Source organism: Anas platyrhynchos, chromosome 5, assembly GCF_047663525.1.
Source record: "Anas platyrhynchos isolate ZD024472 breed Pekin duck chromosome 5, IASCAAS_PekinDuck_T2T, whole genome shotgun sequence".
NCBI lineage: Eukaryota > Metazoa > Chordata > Aves > Anseriformes > Anatidae > Anas > Anas platyrhynchos.
Window position 1 is genome coordinate 22,152,578 of NC_092591.1, and position 25,715 is coordinate 22,178,292.

At 46.8% G+C, this 25,715-nt stretch overlaps 1 protein-coding gene and 1 long non-coding RNA gene across 11 annotated transcripts in view; one reads left to right on the forward strand and one right to left on the reverse strand.

The window, feature by feature from the left end:
• Nucleotides 1-25,715, reverse strand: part of NRXN3 (neurexin 3) — a 973,627-nt gene that overhangs the window by 353,088 nt on the left and 594,824 nt on the right. For 5 of the 10 annotated variants that reach the window (XM_027458763.3, XM_027458759.3, XM_027458761.3 and 2 more), the window contains exon 1: nucleotides 11,951-12,408. The exons of the other annotated variants lie outside the window; for them this stretch is intronic. In XM_027458763.3, the coding sequence (XP_027314564.1) occupies nucleotides 11,951-12,194 (244 nt within the window). In that variant the 5' untranslated portion in view covers nucleotides 12,195-12,408. Of the gene's footprint in view, nucleotides 1-11,950; nucleotides 12,409-25,715 lie in introns of those variants that run through there. 10 annotated transcript variants of the gene reach the window in all.
• LOC140002594 (uncharacterized) overlaps nucleotides 12,527-25,715 on the forward strand; it is a 97,618-nt gene continuing 84,429 nt past the window's right edge. Inside the window, exon 1 of the long non-coding RNA XR_011809575.1 lies at nucleotides 12,527-12,663. This is a non-coding gene — a long non-coding RNA (uncharacterized lncRNA). The remainder of the gene's footprint in view (nucleotides 12,664-25,715) is intronic.

The following is a 25,715-nucleotide window of genomic DNA, read 5'->3' on the forward strand; positions in this document are numbered from 1 at the left end:
TGCCTTCTTTCCCTGTGCACTCATTTCTGCAAGGAAATCCTAAACAGAAACATAGCGACACCACAAAGTTACTAGTGCTGGGTTCTGCTGTCTGGTTTGACTCTGCATGGCCACATTCAGATAGCCTAAAGTCTATTATCCACAAAAGCCTATTGATTAGGTGCCCTGATGGCCTGAAGTCAAGTGACAAAAACCAGCAAACCCAGAGACTTCAGCAGAATTCAGGCTGGTTAAATGTGGCAACTGTTTCTGACTCAGCAAACCACTTTCTTTCTCCATGCCCCATTTTCTCTTCTTAGAGCAAGAAATACAAAAACTGGTTGCTTGCCCTTTATCAATCCTGTGATGCTCTAAGAAGCTATATAAAATGCTTTCAGATAGCAATATAAAAATAGCTAAGCAAAAATTTATCATAAGAAATAGACTTAGTAATAAGAACGGCGAGTGAAATTATTATAACTAGGATAAAATTGCAGTAAGTCTTCTTCTCTGCTCTTTACAACATAAGGTGATAATCATTCGTGAGGTCAAGGAAAAAAAAAAAACACAACCCTCCCTTGGGATATACAATTAAACATATCAAAGAGGTTATTTGCGTCCATCTGTAGCATCTGGCACTGGCCACTGCCAGAGACAGAATACCAGACCAGATGGACCAATGTGTATGGCAATTCTTATCATCTTGTGTGATTAATTTCTTCCTTCAGGTTGGATATGTCTTTTCTAATTGCATATCAACATATAACCAGAATTGGTGCTGACATATCATTGATTGTACTGTGAGTTTATCTGCAGCTCAGCATTCTGGGACATTTTAGTTCCTTGCTTAGTTCAATCCTAATGCAGGATTTCTTTATCAGTAAATTTCTACACTTACTCATACATTTTCTAAATCTTGTCCTCAGAGATTACCAACAGAAAGCATGACTCAACTGTAATATAAACCAAAAATCTTTTTTAGTTCCTGAATCTCTGCTACTGAAAGACTATAACCTACAAGGCTGTAGACTGCAAGACTCCAAATGATCTTCTTACAGCTGCAGTCTTGTCTGTGAATTTTTAGAACCGAGACCTGCATGGCAGGATCCTAAAACCTTCCCACAAACTCTTTTGGAATGACTGCACAGTCCTGATCTTTCCTCAGCAAACTGTAGAGAATTCATCTTCCTTTCTTTAAGTATCTCAGAAAGAAACAGAGGAAAACAAAAATTTTTTTTTTTTTTTTTTACAAGAGCCATCAATTGCACTGCATTCTTTTTTTTTATATGAGGATCATAAAAGTAATAATAACTATCCTATATTCTTAACAATTATTTTTAAATAATTATAAACAGAAAACAGTAGCACTACACCATAAAATGATGATGATGCTTGTGGCATCACAGCAGGGACTCGCTTTCTATTGCCGTATCTTAAACTTCTTGAGTAAATAGGACTTCTGTAAACACAGGCCAGTTCAGCTACATGAAGATGAGGGACTGAGGCAGCCTCTCTAGAAGCTGCCTTTGAATCCAACAGGAAATCTACAGAGGTTTTAGAAAAAGGGTTGCTGTAGGATGGTTACTCGAGAGGTGAAATGGGATAAAAGAAGAAACAAATTGCTCCTGCAGATATGACTGCTTTGTCTTAGCTCGGTATTCGGAGGAAATATTCTAGACACACAGCCCCTGGCCTTTTCTGGAATCTGTACACAGCTTCCCTATGGACATGAATTACGCATAATCCTAAACCTCAACAGAAACATAAAAACCAGACAGGGTTTCTGAAGTGAAGCAAGCTTCCCTGAGGAGAAATACTACAGATATCCCTACGTACACGTACTGAGGGGGGCAAAAAAAGAAAACGCCCACTTTTCAGACACTGCACTTGAACAGAACTGCTCTTGCCTGTACAAAGCAGGAGCACACACAGGGCAAGCACAGCCCAGGCATCACAGCACACTGCAGCACAGCACAGCCCCTACCTGGGCCTATCCCAGAGACCCGCTCAGCAATACAGAAGAAGCATTTCGTGGCTGTTCCCGTGCCAAGCAAGAGCAGAAGCCGCCCCTTTTCTCTCCACAGAAGACACTTTTTTAGAAGTGCCTTGACTCTTTAGAAAAGTAGGTAATAGACAAAATGTATTAATGCCTCGTTCTAAATATTGGCAATAAGACTTATAAGAACACAGGCAATAGTAAAAAAATAATAAGAATTAAGCTAAGTGGATGTTTCAATCATCATAGTAAGCTGGATTTGTAAAAACTAATGGAATACTGTCAAATTTAGATCCAAGGCAAAAAGAAAAACCATCACTGAAAGATGACTGTATGCTGAACATCAGCAGCACAGGGCTCTGGTGGGAAAGCTACAGACCCAAGAGCCTTCTGCAGAGCACCTTGAACATCCTCAGCTCAGACCAACAGGACTACCATGCTGCTGAGCTCTTATACTCCCCTTCCATTTCCTTTTTCTTTACTTAATCTATTTTTCCTTAAGCTTCAAATGGTCCATGTCTTTTGTTGAGAACTATTTGGATCTTTAATGATTCTTCTGATAATCCTTACCTCCTTTACTTCTGATTAAAGAGAAAGAAAGAATGGGAATTGTACCCTTGACTGATTTACACTTCATCTCAATTTCCATCTTCCTCCCTCTTCTCTCCCTCCCCGTTCTCTCCCTTGCTAGCTGAAATCACCCAGATAATTTAGTTCACAATTTTTTCTTAAAATGAACTGATTGAACAGTTGGAGGCAAGACCTAACCAGTGATAGAAGAAAGAGCATGAACAGGGTACACTGAAAGTAGAGACTGGGGTGATGTGGACAGCTCTGTGGGTGTCTCCAAAAATTCTCCAAAGTTCTAGAACCAGTGAAGGAAAATTCATGTCCACAATGCTCCTTGCAGCAGTAAATGAAACACTAACAGCTGAGAATCACTCACTCTCAGAAAGGAATAACTGAAACAAAACACTGCATTTAACCATGCAGTCCAGGCACTCCCCATTTTTCTGACACCGTATTTCTGTGTTGAAGTTTAATATTTCTTTGTAGAACTGTCTGCATGGGAAGTTACCTGTCCTCAGGTCACCACTAAGATGAGCTCCCAGGACTTCATGCAAAGACGAGGCTGTAACACTGCAACGTTCCCAAAATTCAAAGGACCAAATAGCATGGACGAAGTTTGAAAATACCCCTTCAAGTGTATCGCAAGAGCTAGGGAAAGCATCTGGGGGTTCCTGTCCCCAGTTCTCCCTACTGCTGCTGCCCAGGAGAAACCTCTTCAGCATTGCCCATTGCAAAGTGAGACTTGGCTTCATTGACATCAGTGGCAGAAGTTCTCATCAAGGAATCCCAAAGGGCTCATGATTCACCATTTCTGTAAATCAGCTATAGAGTATTAATCAGTCCAGTAGGGGAGGCGGCTCATTTTGCCAGCGTATATTTTCCTAATGAATGGCCGGGAAAAGTAGCCCGAGTCTATGGCTTGTTAAGTAGAAAACAACCTGTCTGGAATAACAATAGTCTGAAATGAAATAAGCTTATACATACACACCATTGGCATTCATCTGAGCAGAATTTGCTACGTGGATCTTACTTATATCCCTTTCTTCCTAAGCCAATAAACATCCACTCTGAAGGATGGGCACCCCCATTACCTTGCCCTGTTCCAGGCACCTGCAAGCCTGACGTGCTCGCAGTGCCTAGTGTCAGAAAAGCAAATCACCAGGTAAAGCGATGCTTGCAGGGCACAGACATTTTTCTCTGTGATCATCCATGAATATAGGGAAAAAAAATAAAAAGAAAATAGTAAGAATTTTATGCTCTGTTTCTCTTTTTCAAGCCCTTATAAGGTGCTGAATATGTTTCTCAAGGAAAATTAATTTCTTTGCCTTTTCCTTGCCTCTAATGAACTGCCTCTGAATGCATGAGGGCACAGGAAGGAGAGCAGACTGTGGTGAGATAATAAAAAGTGAAAAGGCATTCAAAGCCATCAGTATCTTGCAAACTTACACTGATGGAAACATGTTGGACTGCAGACGGGAGAAACATCAGGGAAACTAGGAATATCTTTGGCATTTGTTACCTAACTGCAGAGAAAAGATGACATTGGGGGAGCAACAGGTTACTCTGCAGTCCTGCAGAGAGATAAGGAGGCAGATGACTAGATATTGGCCACATAAACTTCAGATTTCTCTAGGTCCTGTTCAGGCCCCTGGCATTCCTTAGCACTGTACTCAGTGGAAATGAAGAGTTCACAAATTCTTCTGTGAAAGCCCAGGACATCATAATTATCAGCAGAATAATCAGAATGTGAGAGAAGTGTAAGATAGGCTACCATTAGATAAGTAAATCAATAAGAAAACACCTACTGTTTCCATTTTTACCTCACCAGGTATCAAAAGATCCAAAGCACTTGTAAGTCAGAAAATGTGTCTATATAGCTGCAAGCTCAGGGCAGTTCCAATAATCTTGGGAGCGAAAGTGCTTTCCCAACACTATTCAGAAAATATTTATAATCAGCTGCTTTGCCCTTATACTATGGTTGGAAGCCTTCTCCAATGGTGGAGTGCATTTTTGCACTGAAATATCTGCTAGCTGAAACAGCAAACCTGCAGATCCAGGTAGATGAAAACATTTCCAGACACATCATCTCTGTACCGTCTCCACTGGCGGGGGTCATTAAGCAAACCAGATGGGGTGCAAGCAGAAGGCTGCTGTAACTGCAGGATCCAGCCACAACACGGAGTCCTGAACACCCTCACTAGGCGGTGCAGTGGGCGAGCAGGGAACCAAAGGGTTCGCCAAGCAGGTCCAGACAATCAGGGGATGTCATCCAGAAAGATGTTAAAGCCCAGACTGTTAGGGAAAAAAACACAACACACACACCAAAAAACACAAACTTTTCCTCCTCTCCCCTTCCGGTCATTTGATCTGCTTGATGTAGATATGCTGAACCCATTCTAAATTCAAAAAAAAAAAAAAACAAAAAACGTGTTCCAAGGAGAGAGTAGAGACTGATTTGCTTTGCAGTTGTTACACGGACCCTGGCTTGAGGATAAGCAGGCAAGTCAGCCTGATAGTACTCTTTTCCTGAACTTTCCAGAAAACAAAGTCTTCCCTAATTCCTTGCTGTGCAGTATTTACAGAATAAGTGGAGGATCTTTTTTTAGCAGCATCTTACGTCTTTCTGATTCATTCACCTTGTCCCTTGAGCTTCTGCAACACATGGTCCTCTATAGTCTGTGAAATACTTCGCATCCTTCTCTTCTCCATCATCAAGAATGCAAACAGATGAAAGGTGCAAAAGTAGGAGATGTTAAATAAACCTTAGCACTGGATCAATTTAGTAATGTCCTTTATCAGCCTGCTATTCACGCTTAGCAACCACTATAGCTCACACCAACTTCATTTTCATTTTAATATACCATACAGAAAAGCAGCCTAAATATACATCCCCAGATATAAAGCGTATAATCTGTAAACTACAGGAACAGGCAGATCATTTCCATTAGTTTCTTATGTAGCAAAAACCACAATTTACACCCAAAGCATATAATTATATTCAAATTCTAAAAGACAGTGTCGGAAATACTTTAAATTCATAGTTTGGGGGAAAGTCACTCAGGGGTATACGTAGTTATGTTTTAATGTGCAAAAACAACACACACACATACAAAGAGAGTGCAAGAGAAGTAATTTGTGAGTGGTGAGGAAGCTGTGGTGAATTGCTGGCCCCTGGCTCAGGCAGCTGATTTTTTCAGAAACACTGACGGTGGCACCAGCGCTACAGCCCGTCCAGGCTTTTGAGCCAAGGGGAAGACGTGACTGGGATCTACCTTCAGAACACGCAAGTGTCTCGCTTGTCCTTCAAGCAGACATCAGTGCATCTAAAGCACGAGGGGAGTATCGGGATTTCTGTGGCTCCCTGCCACAGATCTCAAAGCACACAGGTGCACCACAACTGCTCACCTCACCTAGGAGAGAAATGGTTTTGTCTTTGTCTCACGGATGAAGGAAACAAGCCAGAGGAAAGGCAGTGTTTCACCAAGGTCACGCAGTAAGCCTGAGCCACTGGCCAACAGTCTGCAGTCTTGTGTGTAGAGGTTACACAGAAAACAGGAAAACCACCTTTTTCTCTTCAGTGCAAGTAATCTTTCACAGTTACAGAAACCCTCCAGAACAACTGAAATGCAAAACCAAAGAATTTCTGCGTAGCAGCACAGGTCTGTCATCCTGAGCAACTAGACAGGGTCCTCCTGAGTCACAGCACGTGGAAATGGAGAGAATAAAAACCCATTGCCTACCCTACTTCCCAAACAAAACTCACACTCTTTGCACTTGCAAACTCCAGTTCTTCACGCAGCCACCTTCTGAGGGACACTGTGGAAGTGCCCCACCTCCAGCTGGAGACCATCCTGTCCTTTGGGGGATTCCCACCTGAGATTACCCAGGTGCTTCCTCCTGTTTCTAGTAAGACTTGAGTAAAGAATTGGAGGCTTCCAAGAACACAGTATGTAATATCCTGGTGACTATCATAACATTATACAAGCACGTATTTTCATGCTACAGCAAAAGCGGGGGAGGGTGGTGGAAAAAGGGAGAGAGAAAAGGAAAACTGACCGGTATCTTTAAGAATATTTTCTTACACTTTTTTTCCAACCCCAAGTGTGTGAATATTATTAAAAGTACCATTCTCATTCTGCAGTGTTCTGACTGTGGAGCTTGAGTCACATATCCCAATATTCTTTACAACTTCAATGTCTATACAGAGCATACAGCAGAATCCTTCATCTGTCTTTGAAATGCAGTCACCTCTGCAGCAGAGTGTGGCAGTTGCTTGACAAGTCAGGGCTACATTATCCAAAAGCAGAAATGATAAAGTGAAGAAGGAGCCAGGCTAACTTGCAAAAAAATAAATATAGGGAGGAAGAAAGCCCTGATCTAATTCTGACTCAGTACTAACATTCCCACTTTTGCAAAAATGTGCTATGAAATATTGAGTAAACACTTAAGTATCTATCAAAAAGGTTTTTTTGGAAAGATTTCTTAAGAAACAGTACCTTCAGCAGCACCGGTCTGAACATGTTTCAAAGGGCAGAGAGACATACATTAAATCAGTGTGACAGGATCCAACAGTAACATTAGGCTTCTCTCGTTTCACATTTCATAAAATCACTGGGATCTCACAGGATCAAGTACCAGGTGAACAGACTTAAGCTTTGATTTTACAGATCAACGCAAGCTGCTCCACGTCAGGAACAGCAAATTCTGAGCACTCCATAGGACGGCAGACTGAGAAGTCAAAGCACCCTAATAGAAACTGCCTTATGCTAATAGTGCACAAAATAATAGTAACCTCATTTTGAGGACGCAGCCTTTGTGTATACCAGAATTTCCCTGTGTGCAACTACCAAATCCTGTGTTTTCTCAGAAGAGCTATGGAAACTCAACACAGGGGGAAGGGGAAGCTCAGCTGGAGACACTTAAGCAAAACTAAGAGGGACTAGTGAGTTTGGGTGCTTACATTTCTGGATAGCCAGCTTGAGACAACTTAAAGAAACCTCACCTTTCTTTAAAATTATTAGTTATTGTTAGTGGTTCTGAGGAAGGGGATCTGAACATCTGAGCATACAGAGTCACTGGTCTGCAGAAAATACAGGCTTCATTGTTGACAGAGACTAGCCACGGAAAGTAGAGAGACTTCTGGCTTTTCACTTGTGCAGAACTGAACTGCAACCCTAATTTAAGCTCTGAATGAAGTTAATTTTACTGGATCACTGACTGTTCTGTATAGGAAGACTTCTTCCCTTTTGTTAAAGGCACCAACCATTTCTCAAAGTAATCTCCTGGGTGAACAGGGAAGGTCCAGCTTGGTACTGGGGAATGGGCAGTGCCAGGGATGAGGAATTAGTTTTCTATTGTACAGAAGAGGCTGTATTGGAATAACAAAGGCACTTCAGACAAGGAAGAGGTCACGCTGGAGGAACAACAAGGAGTAGAGCGTGTGTATTGTACAGAGGGCGCAGGGGCACAGCTTGCCACAGTGTGCGGCAAGCTTTGACACGGGTTTGCAGAGTACCTGCCCGTTTCATGGAAACACTCCCTGATCTGTCCAAGCATTCGTTCTCATGTGCTAATTTCAAAAATGACACAAGAGATAGAAATGCTTCATATAAATGACAAGACTTCTGAGAATTGACGAAGACCTGACAGTTACACCTGCAAGATCTGGTGACTGACTGCTTGGTGCCAGTCCTTGTGACAAACCTCCACTGTTTGCTGGGGATTGTCCAACAGCCTGAGGGAGCCTAGCCCCTGCAAGGTGAAAACCAAAAGAGAAATGCTCCCCACAACCCCATTTCTCCCACAGCTGCCCCTGCTCAGCAGCACTGTGAGGGCTGGGGCAGCCTGCACAAGGCATCACACATCACCTCTGTGCGCCCCTGAAACCCACCCATAAAGAAGGGCCAGAAAAATACAGCCAGAGAAGAAAAGGAGAAATCAAAGTAATTAATTCATCACAAAGACAAAACATACACAAATCTCTTCATTTTATCTGTTAACCTGATCAGGCATGCATTATTTAGCAGCTGAGGTGATGAAGATATGGAAAGAGGGGCTGTGAAGCCACTGCTGCGGGCTTGGTAAGGCAGCTGACCCAGCAGGGTGCTAAATAAGGGGGTGAAGAAGGATTCTGCACATGCGGATTTTCAGTAAACACAGTCCCAACTTTGTTCCATAGCTGGACATTTATCATCCCTCTGTCCCAAGAGCACTTAGTGAAACAAAGAGGATTCATGCCTTTCCCTTCCTACTGTATGGGGAGCAAGATTGTGTCAGTCTGGAGAGGTCCTCACATGCAAAAAGGGTTTCTCCTTGCAAAACACCCCCGCTGGTGCAGGTCTGCTCACCTGCTGACGGAGAGGTAAGCCTGTTACAAACAGTTTCTCCTTGAGACAACGTGCTGTGCCAAGCAGTACATCTGCAGGTTGCAGCTTGACTACCGGCAAGCACCAGCCTGGTGTTTCAGGATTAACTCTCCTTACACCAGTGCTGTGAGGGCTGCACAACCCGTGCCTGGTCCTGCTGATGTTAAGCCACAGGAAGGGTTTTGACTGATTTCAAAGGAGCGCAGAACAGAGGCTCCAAACAAGCGTTCATCGCTTGGGAGACGTTTACTTTTCCTCTGTTCTAGATACTAATAGACTACTTCAAACAGATTGAAATCTACTGGGATGTGTCAGAAAAAAAGCAAAACACAGTTAGATACAAAACTGAGCGCCGGTGGCCGGCACTGCGGGACTGGAAGGCGGCACGGCAGGGTGGTCAGGGTCCTGAACCCCCTTCCTCTTATGTCGGTGAGCACGGAGCAGGGCAGGAGTCAGACAGAATTTTTTATTTCCCTCCAGCAAAGAAAAAAATCAAAATCCCAACAAGCACAGGGAGCGTACAGCCTCCTAGGGATCTGAGTCCTCAACACTGTCACACATCCAAATTCCAAGGGCCTCTGTCATGCAACAGAGAAAGAAAACACAAAAATAAACCATGTGTGTGTTTACAAGACCAGCTGTCTTTGTGGTCTCTTTTTCATCTCTCTCTCTCACACTCTTCCTCTTACTCGTGGCCAAAGGGGGTGTCCATGCCAGCTTTGCTACATGGCATGAGTAAGAAAGGAAAAAAAAAAAAAAATCTCATGCTGGCTTATGTGCTGGCCTGAGCTCCAAGAGCTCTCCATTTCCCTTGATTCCTTACTGCAATGAGGATACAGGAAAAAATGCCTGTCTCTCACTGAAGTTGATAACAGCTTTCACACAGGGCTCTTAAATGAGGCTTTGCTGGGTTTTCAGGGCAGATGGAAAAGTCATCAAGGAGAAAAGAACTATCATTTCTTGACCAGGAAACAGTATGGACTCTCCCGCAGACTATCACCTGCATTTTATGTCAAGGCTAACCACTATCACATTTTGCAACATCCTTCTCTCCTTTCCTCACAAGTGACCTATGAGCCAGACTTCACTATCCCCCTTCCATCAAAGGAGCACTCAGTTAGCTAAAAAGGCAAGCCTGCGCAGGGGCAGAATAAGAAGAACCGGTGTCAGAAAGGAGGGAGAGGACAGGTTGGAAGGAGAGAAGAAGGGAGGGGAGAGCCCTGGGACGGTAGGTTGAAATGCCGCATGACATGGCTGCAGTAGGTGCTAGGAGGATGCGCTGGCAGAGCTGCGTAGGGGTTACAGGGACACTGAAACCAGCAGTGTCACGGGTAAGCCCTCGGATGAGCAGCAGAGCAGCGTGAGGAGGTCAAATGGCACAGCATGGGATGGCCATCCAGTTAAGTCTATAGGAACGTGGGCAGGGTTGTAGGAGCTCAGTACCACAGGTCTGAGACGAGGCACAGTGGCGAGGGAACGGGCTCAGGAAGAAAGCCAGGAGGCAGATGCTGCGGGTCACAAGCGAGCACCAGCAGAGCAGGGCTGCGGTAGCAGGAGGTGCTTTGGCAGGGCTGCTGGAGGGTGCGGGAAGAGGGTGTCAGGGAGCACTGCAGGGCAGGTTGCAGGTGCTCAGGCGGTGTGGGAGGGGGCAGCCCGGGGTGCTGCAGAACAGCACCGTGCCGCAGAGGCGAGGGCTTGGGACTGAAGCGGCGCTGGGCGAAGCGGGTCGAGCCAGAGGTGCGCAGCCACTTCTGCAGACAGACGTGGCGGCATCCCGTCAGCCTCACAATTTCCCACTTCCACTCCAAAGTTCACCTCCACCCCAAGGAGCAAGCAGAGCACATTCAGGCCCCACATGGGAAGGGAACCGGTGCCATGCCAGGCAGCGAGACCATCTGTTAAGTACCACCCATGTGAAACTCAGTTTTCAGTTATTAATCATCGACAGCAGGAGCCCTGGTGGCTGCAGCAGTGCTCAAGGACTGTGAGACAGTCCCGGTTGTGCTGAATTGAGGAACCAGCCTGTCCCTGCCCCAGAGGAGCTCCAGCTGGAGTAGCCCCGGGAAAAGCAGGCTGGGAGGGAGGAGAAGCACAGCGCTGGGTGTGACAGCACACTTCAGTCACCTTTCCAGTCTGTCGCTCCCGCTGCCTTTGCCGTACGAAGCAGCTGAGCAGGGCTGCTGCAGGATCCTCGCTCTGGCTGGACCTGCCCCTGACCTGCAGCCCTGCTGGGGAAGGCACAGGCCCGGCCTGCCTGCCTCTCCCGGCTATTACGGCCGAAGGCAAGGGGCACAGGACAGGGGGACAGGGGAAGGGGGAAGTGAGGGGGAGCCCCCAGGTCGGCTGGGCCCAGGCGATCTCCTCTCAGGGCAGGCTCGGCAGAAGTGGGCAGGGGCACTGCTGGTCCCGCTGCCGGGTGCTGCTCAGCGTTTCAGAGGCAGGATAGGATGCTGGCGGGTCTCCCTTCCTCGGCATCCCTCACACTCCAGTTCCCCTTGCTGCCGGGGCTGAAACCCACTCCCCCTATCTCCCACCGCCGGCTTTCAGGGGAAGCCACCGGCAGGCACCCAGCGGGGAGCCAGGGTAAGGAGAGCGGCGGGTCCCTCCGTGCGCCCCGAGTGGGAAGGATGCGAGCGGGCAGGGCAGGGCAAAGCTGGGCAGAGCCGGGCAAGGCAGGGTAAGAGCATCACGGTGGGCGCCTTCCCCAGATCCCCAGCAAGGCCCCGCGGCCACCGCGATTACGGCCGGGACCCCCCGGCCCCCTCCGCCCGCCGCTGCCGCCAGCCCAAGGGGACCCGACCCGGCCCCGGCGCCCACCCTCCCGGCCGGCTGGGAGCACCCAGCGGGGACGGCTGGCCCTGGAAGCGGCCCGACCTCGGCACCCGGCTCGGCTCAGGGTGCCGGGGAGGGTCGATGGGCTGGGGGACCCTTGCCCCATCCTTCGGAGCCGCGGGCATCGTGCGCGGGGCGCTCCCGGCTCCCCCGCCGCCGCTCCGGCTGCTCCGCGGAAAGGTTAGAAAGAAACAAGAGGGGCACCCACCGTGTCCTCCTCGCAGGGAGACGGGGGAGCGGTAGATTGAGATAGGCACAGAGTGGTGCTTGCTGCCGTGGAAGTGATGCTCATACTGAGCCTGGGATACGGACGAAGAAGAGGAGGCAGAAGAAGCCACGTTAGAGGAACTCCACACAGAGCTGACGATACATCCCCAAAAGAGGGAGCACATCCACAGGGTCCAGGCGGGGCGGCGTCCCGGGCAGGTGCTGGGGTCTGTTCTCAGGTGCATGGTCAAGGCACGGGGCACCTACAGGCGGGCGGTCTGGATTCCAGCCGGGGAGAGAGGCCAAGGTTCATGATGCCAGGGGACCCATGCTAGCGGAGAGGACAGCCGCTTCCGAGGCTGCGGGGCGGGCGGGCGTGTGTGCAGGAGGCAAAGAGACGGCGTGTGGCTGGGCGAGAGAGCGTGTGCGGGGAGGGAAGGGGAGGGAGGGGGGAGGCTGCGAACCGCACACGCACCACGAGAAGGATGCGCCGCTTCCCGGGGCTGCAGCTACAGCGGCAGGAGCCCCGCGGCCGGTCCCAGCCTGCCGGGGAGCGGCGGGGACCCGCACATGGCAGCGGGGGCTCCGCTCCCCCGGCTCCGTCCTCCGGGACCCCGGGCTGCTCGGGGACTTGGCCCGGCCCGCACCGAGCTCGGAGGGGCTACTGAGCGCGGAAAAAAAAGAAGAAGAAGAAGAAAAAGCCAGAGACCCCAGGTAAATGTTGGATTTTTTTTTTTTTATCCCGGTTCCAGGGGGGTTCTGGTGCTTCTCCACTACACGCGTTGCGATGCAGAACTGCCGGGCGCACACACACGCGGCTCGGGCTCGTTATCCTCCGTCCTCCGGGTGCGGGCGGCCGAGGGCTGATGCCGGTTAACCCTGTGCAGCCGGGGGGGCAGCGCCAGCTCTTCGGGCCGGGAGCGGGGCCGGGGCTGTGCGAGCCGAGCCGAGCCGGGGGCGGGCAGCCGGCGGCCGGCGCGCCAAGTGCGGCCAACTCGGCGGCGCAGGTGAAGCGCAGCCGGGGAAGCGGCTCGGCCAATGGGCGAGCCGTATGCAAATGTCCCGGCCGCGGCGAGCCAATGGGGGTGGCGGCTGCTCTCCGCAGAGGGACTGGCTGGCTCCGGGGGGAGGCGGCGCCGGGCGGGGATGGGCACGGCCGAGGAGCGGCGCCGCCCCCCGCAGGCGCCCCCGGCCCGGCCCGGCCCTGCCCCGGGGCCTGGCGGTGCCCGGGGGCTGCTCACGGGGCCCCGCGGCACCGGGCCGGGCACCCCCTGCAGGTCAGGGCACACAGGCTCAGAGCAGGAGGGAACGGAGCGGGCAGCGGGGCTCTCCGTTCTCCCTGGCACGTCCCGTTAGGGGACACAGTGTGCGTGTTGTGGCGGACACTCGTTCAGCCCGCCCGGGGCCGCCCGGAGTTCTGCTGAGGAGCGGAGGCGCTGCCCTGTGTGCGGCAGGATGCGCAGGAGCAGCGTGGCTTTGACATGAAGTGTCCCCGTGCTCCTGACTTCACCATTAAACTCTAACTGGGGATAGGAGGGGGGTACAACCTGGCACAACACGCTGCTGACCCATCTGCCCATGGCAGCACCCTCGGGCTCCCCATTCCCATTTACCACTGACAGCCCACATCCCCGCCTTACTTGGGAGTTACCAAGCTCCCAAGCAAGTCACTGCTCCTTCCCTCAGCTCTCCGCTCACCCAAACCCACACCGAGGTACCGCCCTCACCCGCTCTGCCACCAGCTCTTCCCCACATCCCGGGTACCAGTTCAGGAGCAGGGGGTGCACAAAGGAGACCAGCACCACTTCCAGCTGCCCTGGCCTAAGCCAGCAAACACCCGCTAGTCCCTGTACAGGACAAACAGGGAGCTGCTGGGTGTTGTCCCTGTGCTGGGGAGCCCTCCCGGCCGAGCTCTGCCTACCAGCCTTCCCTTGCTACAAACCACCGGGTAAACTGCCTCAGGCAAAAAGGAGGAAGGCCAAGAGAGCCAATCTGTACAACATAAAAAAAAATAATATTAATAAAAAAAAATAAAAAGGAAAAACTGTGAAGCTGGCTATAAATACATCACAGGGTTCTGGTGACACCATAAAGTACTGGAACTTCACTCTGCCTTGCTTTATGAGGTGCTGGTAGATGTATTTACTGCCCTGTAATTCACAAGTGACTCATTTATTTAGCAGCACCACTGCAGGAACAGGGCAGACTTCAACTTGATTTCCCCTCTTGGGTGGCACGGGGAAGTTTAGAGGCAGAAGTACAGTTTGAACAACATTATTCCCAATGGATTTACTTCAAAAAAGGCATTGTTATTTTCCTATTAGGTTCATCTGGGTAAAGATACAATCTAAGTGTGCTGGTGTCTTCAGAACTGAGATGGGTGCCTTCAAGGATAACCTTGCTCCCTATAGATATGAGAAAAGTAGTTTTATTTCTTATATATGTTTCTTTTACTGCAAGAGCAGGGGGCCAACATGTTCTGAGAAATGATAAATAATAAACCAAATGTTTCTGGGTTTTTAAAATCCCAGAAAGAGACCAAGACGGCATCAAGCTCTGGAAAACTGTGTAGTCTACCTTACTCATGTTAGCAAGTCTAACTCTATATATCATTATTTCATATTAAATCTTTGTTGTTAACGAAACTATTGGAGTGTCCAGAGAAGGGCTACAAAGATAGCGAAAGGCCTAGAGGGGAAGATGTATGAGGAATGGCTGAGGTCACTGGGCCTGTTCAGCCTGGACAAGAGGAGGCTGAGGGGAGACTTCATTGTGGCCTACAGTTTCCTCATGAGGGGGAGTGCAGAGGCAGTTGCCAAGCTTTTCTCTTTAGTAGCAAGCGATAAGACCTGTGGGAATGGGGTCAAGCTGTGACAGGGGAGGTTCGGGCTGGATATCAGGAAGAGGTTTTTCACTGAGAGCATTGTCGCACACTGGAACAGGCTCCCCAAGGATGGCACCAAGCCTGTCAGAATTTAAGAAGCGCTTGGACTGTGCGCTTAGTCATATGGTCTGAGTTTCTGAGTGCACCTATGTGGAGCCAGAAGTTGGACTCAATGATCCTTATGGGCCCCTTCCAATTCAGGATATTCTATATTCTATTTTGCTGCATTCATAACTGAAAAAGCAGTCAGCTCTACTCTAAAAACACAGATTTCTAAAACCAGATCCAAAGGGGAATGTCCATTAGCTTTTAGCAATACAGGGTGACAGCCGCAGAGATGACAGTGCTGGCCCCACCCAGCAGAGGCTAACGCATTAGCCCATGCAACGCTATGTGATAAGGTCAAGAGAGTAAAGTCAGCAAGGACAGGTTTTGACCCAAAAGCTTTTCCCTGACTCAAACTATTTCTCTAAAGGTTCAAAATAGTTTCATTCTTTGCTGCTTCTTTTTTTTTTTTTCTTTTTTTTTTTTCCCAAGAACAAGGAGGAGGGTGAAAGACGGTTCTGCTTACAATCCTAAAATAGTGGCTTAAATAAAATAAAATAAACCAGAGGAGATTGCCTGCTGTATAGAGCTTAGGACTGGCGTACAAGAAACCTTTGTCTTTAGTGAGCTACTTCAAATACTGCTGAGGACAGCAGTGACCGGGATGCTGGTAGCTCCTCAGCAGCGCTGGCAGAACGAACTGCTCTGAGAGCAGTCCCCAGCACCCCACTGCCTGTGTCAGAGCCGCCTCTCTGGCAGTTAGAGCCAACAGCACCAAAGAATTATCAGCATTTGCTCATCCAGAGGGAGAGGGGAGAGGTGTGCCAGAATGGGGCTGAAGACCACAGACACAGCTGCTGCTGTGCAGTACCTTTTCTGTGCATCCCCAACCAGCTGCAGTCCCCCTAGCTCTCAGTTCTATTCTGTATCTCTGAAAAAAGAGCAATCTGTTCTCAGGGCTTCTGTGCTTTCATTCAGCATTCAGTTAAGTTACCTACCAAATCCGAGACATAAGCCTCGGTGTTACCAGTGACACAAGCAGGTCTAATTCTCTTTCCAGCTCAACCCCAAGGGATTGTGGTTTGCCCCCAGCAACTAATACAGAAACTCTGGAGCCTAGATTTGCTCTCATTTATGTCAGGGTAAGTAAATTCAACAGAGACAGTGGACTGACATCAGTGAAGGGCAATCAGATGCTTGATACTCATTTGTGAGAGGAGAAATGCAAGCTGATTACAAGCAGTTAGCTTGGGCTAGCAGTAGGTTAGCCCAAAGCAAGAGTAACCACGGGGAGCTCTGACAGAAGATGAGGGGCACAAATTCAGTACTGCCGACCATCCAGCTTAAGGGTCAGAAATCTTGCAAAGTTCAGCCTTTTCTGATATTTCACACCTACAGTCTTAGGTTAATGGAAACAAGCAAGAACAAGTGTGGGAGCAATAAATGCACCAATATATCACATTTTGGTAATCATTAATCAATTGTGATAGAGAAAGAAGCAATGTCAGAATTTGCTAACGCAAACTGACAATAACATGATAGAATTGGCCCTGTTCATTAGATTAATGTACAAAAGACAATCCAGTGTACTCAGCGCTATGTAAACTTACAGAAGCAGAGTCCCTTTCCCAGAGAGTTTACAGACTTGCTTGGAAAGGCACAAGCCAACATATGTCGGGCCAGCTTAATGAGCAAACAGTTCTTTTTTGGCTTAAATCTGCTAGTCTGTGAACCTAAGAGAATGAAAAGGTTCAGATATTGGCAGTCGTGACTTTACAAAGGAGTGACTAGTGCAACTGCCTTGAGCATGTTAATCTCCTTTCTGTCTTCTCTGAGTATGCCTCAGAGACACCTCAGCTGTCTACACGGCCCCACCAAGCCTCCCTTCTCCTAAAGCTGCCTCAAAATGATGACAAGATCCTGCTCACTCTCAGTACACACTGGGTTCAGTGAGAACTCTCAAATCTCATCAGGCCGAGAAACAGAAGCTACTTTTACCTCTTGTACCATTTAAAGCAATGTGCCTTTTTATCAAAGGTTTTACAAGCTGAGAAAGACTACAGAACATAGAAGAATGGCCAAGTTTGAAGAAATCAGGGTTGCCCACTGCTCAACCTTAGATAGCTATTCAATCATCAGTGTAAAAAAAAGAGCCTGATGGATTTCATTTCCTGAACTTTCTGTCACAGAGTTCACACCTGCGTACCACTACTACCTATGTTTCGCTGAAGATACCAGAATAAAACGGCAGTGACCTGTAGCACACACTGAGAACTGCATTGTCTATCATTCGTAACAGCCCCTCTGACAGGCAGGCAACTCTGCAATTAGCCAGGTTTTATGCTGAGCCAAATTAATCTCTAGCATAACTCCTAGCAACTGATACTATGGATGCAAGTAGTTATTGTGTCTGTGGAAACAAAAATATATGTGTACCTTGCTCTGCCCATGCCTGGAATCAGCATTGGCAAGTTTCAGGTGAAGGCTACCAGCCTGTTCCCAGCCGAGGTGTGAGCCCTGCCTGGGATAACATGCTGCTGCAATCAATCCCTTGCCACCAGTGAGCCTCACAGCAGTGAAAGGTTAGACACATAGCAGAGCACAGGGAAGGAAGTGTGACCTACCGTTGTCTTGGCACTATCTATTCCACAGATCTAGATTTAGGTGTCCAAGGTCTGCCAGCCCAGCACCTTACATGCTAGTGCTAAATATTAACGCTGCAGAATTAACATTTATGTCATGAATTTTTTAGGGTGGAAGAAAAGTGCAGGGAAATTATTTCTGAAGAGCTCTGAAATCTAAAACTCAAATGGTACCTGAAAGGCTGAATTAGAAAGAGACAGGGAATAGACGGAGTTAAAATAGCTGCTGTGATAGATAAGGAACTGTTTTAATTTTTACCCATGAGAGCAGGAGGGAGACTTTTCCTTTTACACTCAAAGAAATCTTGTCTGATGCAGAAAGGAAAAGCTGGAAAAAAAACTGTTGCTTTTGCTCCTTTAAACTGGCTTCTGTGCTAATGAAAGGCAAGCTCTCTAATAGACACTGCACAGGCTCCCCCCTCTGCTTCTCTTCTCCCTTCCACCTATCATCTTCCCTGGCTTTTGCCTGTAATCACCTGTTCATCTCACAGCAATAACTGCCAGGTGACTGGTGTTTGCGGTAGTCTCCCGAATGCAAAAAAAAAAAAAAAAAAAAGAATTAAAAGAAAAGCAAAGAGAGATGTAGGGGGAAAATCTTTCAATGACACAAGTGTCTCACCGCCAGCCAGACAAAGAGTGAAGCGTCTCCTGCGGCCAAGCCTGCTCGTGTGGGAGCTGCTGATAGGTGTAATTTCCTAAGATGTATACCTTGTCAGTGTGCAGAAGATGAAGAGAAAAAGAAGGTCAGAGCAGCCAAAGCTAAAAAATTGGAAGGACAAAAGGAGACACTGTGGGGAATGATTCTTCTGCTTTTAACCCTGAAAGAGCCCATGCTGCACGGTCTGTGGCAAACCGACCTCCTGACTAGGGCACAGCAATCAGTCAGCCCGTTAGATGAACACCTCCTCACCCAGAGGAAGCAGAAATTTCTACCTACCGTGCCTGCACCACACCACCTGCGTGGTGGTACACCACAACCTGAGCGTGGCACGCAGGATGTAGTCTGGCTGTTCTCAACCACGACAGAAAATAAATTTTCTCTCCAAGTAACCAGGCTGGTAATAGACAAGGCAGGCAGGGAGCCTCAAGTCCACCTAGTCCATCTCTCTGCTCCAAGGTGGAATAAATTTAACCTGTGACATTCCTGGTGATGTCTAACTTGCAGTGATGAAGAATCAATGTCTCTGGAAACTCTATATACACCAGTGCTCAGCTGTCTTTATCAGCAGCTTTTTATTTATTTATTTATTTATTTATTTATTTATTCTCAGAAAGCTGTTTTAGTTAAAGAAGTGGCTCTGACATCTATAAATCAAAATGTTTTAATCAAACTATAATTAATATCAGCATTCCTTACACCCAGAAGGAGCTTCATAATAATATTATAACAACAGTATATATTGCAATACTTCTATGGTATATATAAGCATTTCACTGAGAATGTGAGCGATACGACCACCAAAGGGGAAAACAATATACTCATGTGTTCATAGGAGGCATCCAAGTAACAGAAAGTTGCAACATGAAGGACAAGAGAAGCATACGGGATGTGAACAGGCAGGACATCCTGGTGAAGGCACAAAAAGAACGGCGGGTTGGGAGGGAGTGGAAAAAAGACACCCCTGTTAGCAGCTGAGGATCCCACTTCTGAGAGGGTGAAAGTAGCATTAAAACATTGGGCATGAAAAGAGAAGCTAGCAAAGAAGACAAACCACCACCACTTCCAGCCTCTCTCATCCTTCTCTTCACCTTCTGCAACTAGGACCATCCGGGGCAACAGCTCTCAGTTGCAGGGAATTGGCTCTACGGGACTGTGCAGTGACAGGTACCTGGGGCATAAGCATTAGAGTCTAACAGTTCTGTACATGAAGGAATAATTTATGATAGCGGTTGATAATTAACCATTAGCATAAAGTATCCTGTTAATGAATGAGTTTAACAAAGTTTTGCTTTACAGCTTATACCTGTCCCTATTTATCAGTCTTCTAAGGTTTCCCATCCTGGCAAACTGTACTGCCCTTACGCACACACACACAGTGTCACACTCACTTGCTTTTAATTGCAATATTACTTCTGTTATTTCTTGCCCTCTCACAGAAGAAGGATTATTTCCTTTCTCTTTACAGGTACCCTTTATATAGTTGAGGACTTCTGCTGTCTGTCTTCACTAGACAAAGGAATTTGTTTTACTCCTCCTTAGAGAACCAGGGTTGTTAGACTGTGATCATTATTGCTAGTTTCTTAAAGACTTTTCCTAAATATCTCCATTTTTCTTGAAGTGCAGTGCCACGGACTGGGTGCAGTCCTCCAAATGAAGTCTCATTAGCACTGCATACAGAAGAACATTACCTCTATCATCTCACTGATGATAGCCCTGTTTACATTACTTGTATGATTTTTGTTCCTCTTGCATAGAAGAAGGACCCATATTCACACCCTGCCACCTACTTCTATTTTTATATTCTGTAACATGGAAAATACGGCTGAGCCCTGATACTAGGCCTTTTCCACTGAGATAGGTTTGGCATCTCAGAAAATGCAGCTTAGGTCACCGTAGCACTGCACTGGGATGGGTGATAGTACAGTATCAGCCACCTGTTCCCTGCTGGTGCATTTAATGCTGCTGAGGACAAGGCCCGGCAGCAAGCCGGTGCCTCAAGGCATGCAACACACCCACACAGGCAAATCAAAGAGGTGGGAGCAAAATACAGTGCAGGTCCACTTGTGGCAACTGATGGGAGGATTTACTGGGACACCGGGTCTCCAGCAGAGAAGCTGAACAAAAGCACAATAGTGAGAATTAACGTAAGGAGTACAAACTGCTTTAAAAACACCTCTCTCCGTGTGAAGCACCTCACCCTCCTACCATTCCCCAGGGTCTCCAGCTCCACTCCACCCCCACAAGCTCCTCCAGCACTGCAGGTCTCCTGAGACACCAGCAGTTTCCTTGTCTTGTCAAATCCCCCATCCTGCCCGTGATTCAACGCGTGTGCACTAGTCACAGGGATGCAAGAAGCCTGCTTTCTCAAACTGAACGCTTCCCTTCACCTGGCACCCTCATCTCTGAGCAACATGAGGAGGAATTAGTGGTGGGGGGAGCAGGAGGAGGCACTCAGCAGCAATAAATCCCGACCCGAGCTGCAAAGGCTAGCAGCAGAGCAAGTGCAGGCATCAGGAATACACAGGCTTTAACCACCAAGCAACCGTGAAAATCGGGAAGAGGGAACAAAGAAGGGGGAAGGAGCAGCACACTCCCTGGTTGATAAGCTGTATACAACAGATAAGCACGCACTGCTCCAACACAGGTGTGCTATTTACTGGACTGGACAGACAGACATCTCCAGCTACTCACTGTAACGTGTCAAGGGAAAAGCTAATGACAGGAATGCAGGGATTATGTTTAAACTAGTCAGATGCATACACACACACGTGCATGCACACATTATTTCTGCCCCTCTCTCTCCTCTGTAGCCTCTTATCTCTTCCTCAGACTGCCAACCAGGGATAACTACAGAAGATCCCAGAAAAGGGCCAAAAATAAATAAATCCCTGTGGTGGAAGAGTCATGCTTATTTCCATTCCTTATGAACTTCTGGTTGGTCACAGAAAAGCCACCCACACCCTGGACAAATCCATCCCTTAAATCATCCCTTAAGGTTATGTCTGCCTAGTTCTAACTAGATGCCACATTTCATCACATGTTTGCTTGTTCTCTTTTTATCAGTCACCAAAAATGAGCATTCAGGAAGGCAACACGCAGCCTGTCACTGACTCCTTCAGGGTACTGGCAGAAGTGTGGTGGCTATCCTGAGGATGAAAGAAAACTGAGTGGTCTTCGGGATGACTAACTCTGAATCATGTTGTCGCTGTCTTCATCTCTGCTTTCTCATCTCCTCCTGCACAGAAATCAGCACATAGCTATTCTGTGACAGCCCAAGCTACCAAAAAAAAACCTACAAGAGACAGTCAGCAGTGTGTGATGAACAAAATAAACAGATATACAGGTGCTTGGTATAACACTTTTTTTTGCACTGACACTGAGATGCTTCTTGCCCACTACCAGCCCCTACGCTACATGTAATCCTCAGAAACTTAGCGGTAGGCAGATAAAAAGAGGACATCTGATATTCCTGGCTACCCAAAAAGTTGTTCTACAGACATCAGAACTACAGAAATAACTGAGTAGGAAATTTGGCATCGTGTGCCCCCTTTATCAGACCCCCCCATACTCCCTGTAATAACCTCACCATACCACGCTCAGTTCCCCCCTCCTTCTCCCTCCCTCCCTCCTCTGACACGCTCAGATTTTTGTCATATTTCCTTATTTCCCCTTCCGCTTTCTCCTTGCTTCATGTCGTGTCCTGGCAGAGGAAGAGGCAGCCTGTGCTGTGCAGGTTCAGAGCCGTAAGCCTGCCAGCTGGTAGAGCAGCCCTCAGCCTCAGCGGGGACGAGGAACAAATGCTGTAGGAATTCAGCGTCTCTGGGGCTTCTGCCCTTCTGTCAAACGTGGTGGTTGTTCGCCAGGCGACCAAAGAGGCAACGACCTTAGGGTGACTTCAGAAGTGTCATTTCCTTAGAAAACCAGACTAAAATAACACCGTGCTTCTGCTCGAGTACAGTACGGCCTCAAGTAGTGCGACTACTTAAGTTATAGTGTGTCAGCTTCTCACTACAGGCTATATTGAAAGAAACCTTTCTGTAAAGAGAGTACCAGAGCCAAACAATATACTATGAAAGACAGATAATTCAATGTCTTAGAGCTCTACTACATATATATGGTAATGAAGCACATTTTTGTTAAAGGACAACAGCAATAGCAGCAGCAGAAGGAAACCTTCAAAGGTGAGTAATTCTGTGCCACTTTGATCAAGCATTACTCTCCACTGGAAATAGAAGATTTCATCTAGTGCTGGCAACAAGACCTAGCCTGGCTAGGACACAAATGCAGGGAGACTGCCGCTCCTTCCCCCCACACAAACACTGCTGTGGTATCAGAGCCAGCCACTGAGCTGAAATTGCATGGGGAAAGAGAAAGAAATTATCTAATGCAGTCTGAGGCAGCAGGAATGTATTTCACAAATGTAAACTTCAAAACTAGTGTGACAGTGCATCTCCAACTTCGGTTGGGGAAATGGGCCCAAAGAAAGTGCCAGAAGTCTTGCTGCTGTAGGATTAAAGTAGGATTAAAAAAGTAACTGTATGCAACAATCTTGCTCTGGTGGGTATGAGATGGGATTCAAGACAATTTTTGTGTTTGCAATATCACCGATCCCACAACCAATGTACCTCTCCATTGTTTCATCCTTAACGTTATTTATTTACTCATGATCAGTAGTAATAAGATGAAAACAGATTCTGTTTTTTAACAGCACATACAAATCAGCTAGGAAGGGAAAGAAACGCAGGGGCCATTATTTAGAGCAGTGGGAGCCAGAGATCCCCATCCTATTATCAGTTACATTTGATATTTGATTTTCAAAACAGAAACTAACAATTTTGAAAGGAGGCATGCTTTTCATTGCCAAGAATCTTCGAAAAATCCAGCTTTCCTTTCTTACCTCTGACTCAAGTGAGGAATGTGTATTGTACACAGGGTAAGCAAAAAAGACAACTCCACTCCATTAAGAAAATTGAGATTTTGATAGTTATTTTCATTTGATGTCAAGCTAACTCAAAACTAATACCTTTCAAGGAAAATCATAAACAGTGAGAATGGCCAAAGCTAACCCCAGGGGACCCCCAACGTTAGAGCCGACATATGGCATACAGGCACACAATCTGGATCCTCTCTCATTCGGGCATTTCCGAGTTCCCTGCTTTTCCAACAAAGCCCATAACCACCAGCTGAGTCATTCTTTCTAGTTTAAGCTCACCAACTGAACTCATTCCACATTGTTAGAGAACATTAAACTATATCTGAATCTGAAACTACATCTGAACTATACATGGAAGAAGAAGAGATTGACCTGGTAGGTCTGAAACAAGGGCATTCACTGGGAACACATGCAGTGCAGGACCAGATCCCCTTCCTTGCAGGATTCAACATTAGAGCCCAGATCTGTGCACCTGAGCAAACTCCCCAATCCATCCTTGGACTTGTGGGTTCTACGAGACTCCTCGCTCCATTCCAGAAATACTGATGGGCTTAGAGAACTTCTTAGCATTTTTTTTTCTTTGGTCTAAAGAAATATGTTCCTGAAAAGCTTCTACTTCCAACAGAGAAAGGTCTAATTGTTTTGTTTTACTTTTTCACAGCAAGCTGTATTACAACAAATGGCTCTCATTATACGGCTTTCTTAGATTGTTAGTTACAGGCTGAAAATGATACACACCCAGATGTTGATACAGAGCCTAACCTGGCTTACATTACATCTGTCACGGTGAAAAAAAGCTTGAAGGGTTAAAATCAGACGAGACAAAGTACTAAGACTACTCCAGGCAAAATCCCACACCATCCATGAGACAGCTGGCATTTAGCAAGTATTTTTACCTCCAGCCATCTCCACTTTTCTCCCTCTCCGTCTCCCATTTTTGTAATTGCCCTTCCCATCCTGCACACGAACACACACAGGCTCACCCACTCACTCCCATTTCTCTTCTCGCCAAGAAGAGCATCCTGCGTGGGACTCAGTCATTTGTTGTCCACAGAACTTCTGGTGTGTGTCTCTCTAAATAGCTGACATCTGGAGGAGCTAGATGCTACTTATACCCTCCTTAGCACGATCAGATGCTGCTAAGGAATGTGAACAGAATGTCTCATTTTTAAAATATCTTACATTATCTTCTCTACTCCTTCCTAACAGAGATTTTGAACTATCCAGGTGATTGGGCTTTCAAAGCCATTGTTCTCGTGGATATAAATAGACCAAAATAAAAGCATACACCAGTAACAACCCATTGTTCCTGCTTTTCAGGACTCGCTTCTGCAACATATTCACTTGTTTCCAGGAAGAATATATCTCTAGAAACCTGCAGTAACAACAGGAGTACAACCCAGGTAGTCAAGGTGGAATTCAAATCCTTTAATTATTAGATCCCCTCATTCCTCTTCATTATTCAACACACCCCTCGTATTTGTAGTGACTAAAGCAGGAGGTTCACAGACCACAGCATTTTTGTATTACACGAAGGTGTTTCAAACAATGATTGTTACTGCCTCACAAAGAAATCAGGAGTCCCCAGTAACATGTAACTCCTGTAATTAAAGACTGAAAGGAATGTAGAAAGGGGAAGATGTAACATTTACTTGCAGCATGCCTCAACTTTGAATGCTTGATTTTGCAACAAAAAACAAAATCACTGAGAACAGGGCTGCCGGTGGCTTTTTTAATGTTCTCTCATTCTTATCTATCTATTTAAGTGCATGTATAATCTTTATTTCAGTGGAGTGTGCCTTCATTTAAAAAATACAGATTGGACATATATGCCTGAAGTCACCCAGGCAAAAGAAATCCAAACAGCCAGCAAAGTGATGGGTAGCACAGATGCACCTAAATTGATTAAATTGCTGTTGCTAGAACATGCACACTGCAATCTCTTTCCCTTTTGGTTTATCCAAGGTACCCTGTCATTCTTCTCCAATCCTTCCAAAGTGCTCTTGTTAGCGTGTTGAGAGAATTAAGTTAAGTTGACTCACCAATATTAATAGGTCTAATTCAATAGTGGCATGTTCATAGAATGCCACCTGCCTTCTCTTTAAGCAAAAACTGCTGAAACACAGCCAATACTTTGCCCAGCTGTTTCAAAAGCTAAAATTAGACACACCTGTCTTAACAGTTGTTTCAGCAGCTGGACACTGGGATGTGGATCAAAAAGATTTACTCACAGCTTTCTCTCCTCAGAGCCAACAGTGTGACTTTAGTGCCTCATCTTGCACTGAGAGAAATTTGTGTTGCAGTGAATAGTGTGCATGAATCAAAAGAGGTCAGGATGTTCTCCTTCACCACTGCTGTACCTTGCTAGAGTGCAAGAAAAATTGCTTATTCAGTGGACTAGGTGATCAAGGTATACTCGTCTCAATCTAGAAGTATATGGGGAGAAGATCTTGAACCACACATAAACCAATGCAGTGATAAGCCTGTAGGTATCATAAAACTACAGGCTTGTGAGGTCTGTACGCTTCCATTCACTCCAATGAGTTGTTAAGCCTGACAACTAAATCCAACAAGTCAAATCCTGCCAACTTTTCCATTATT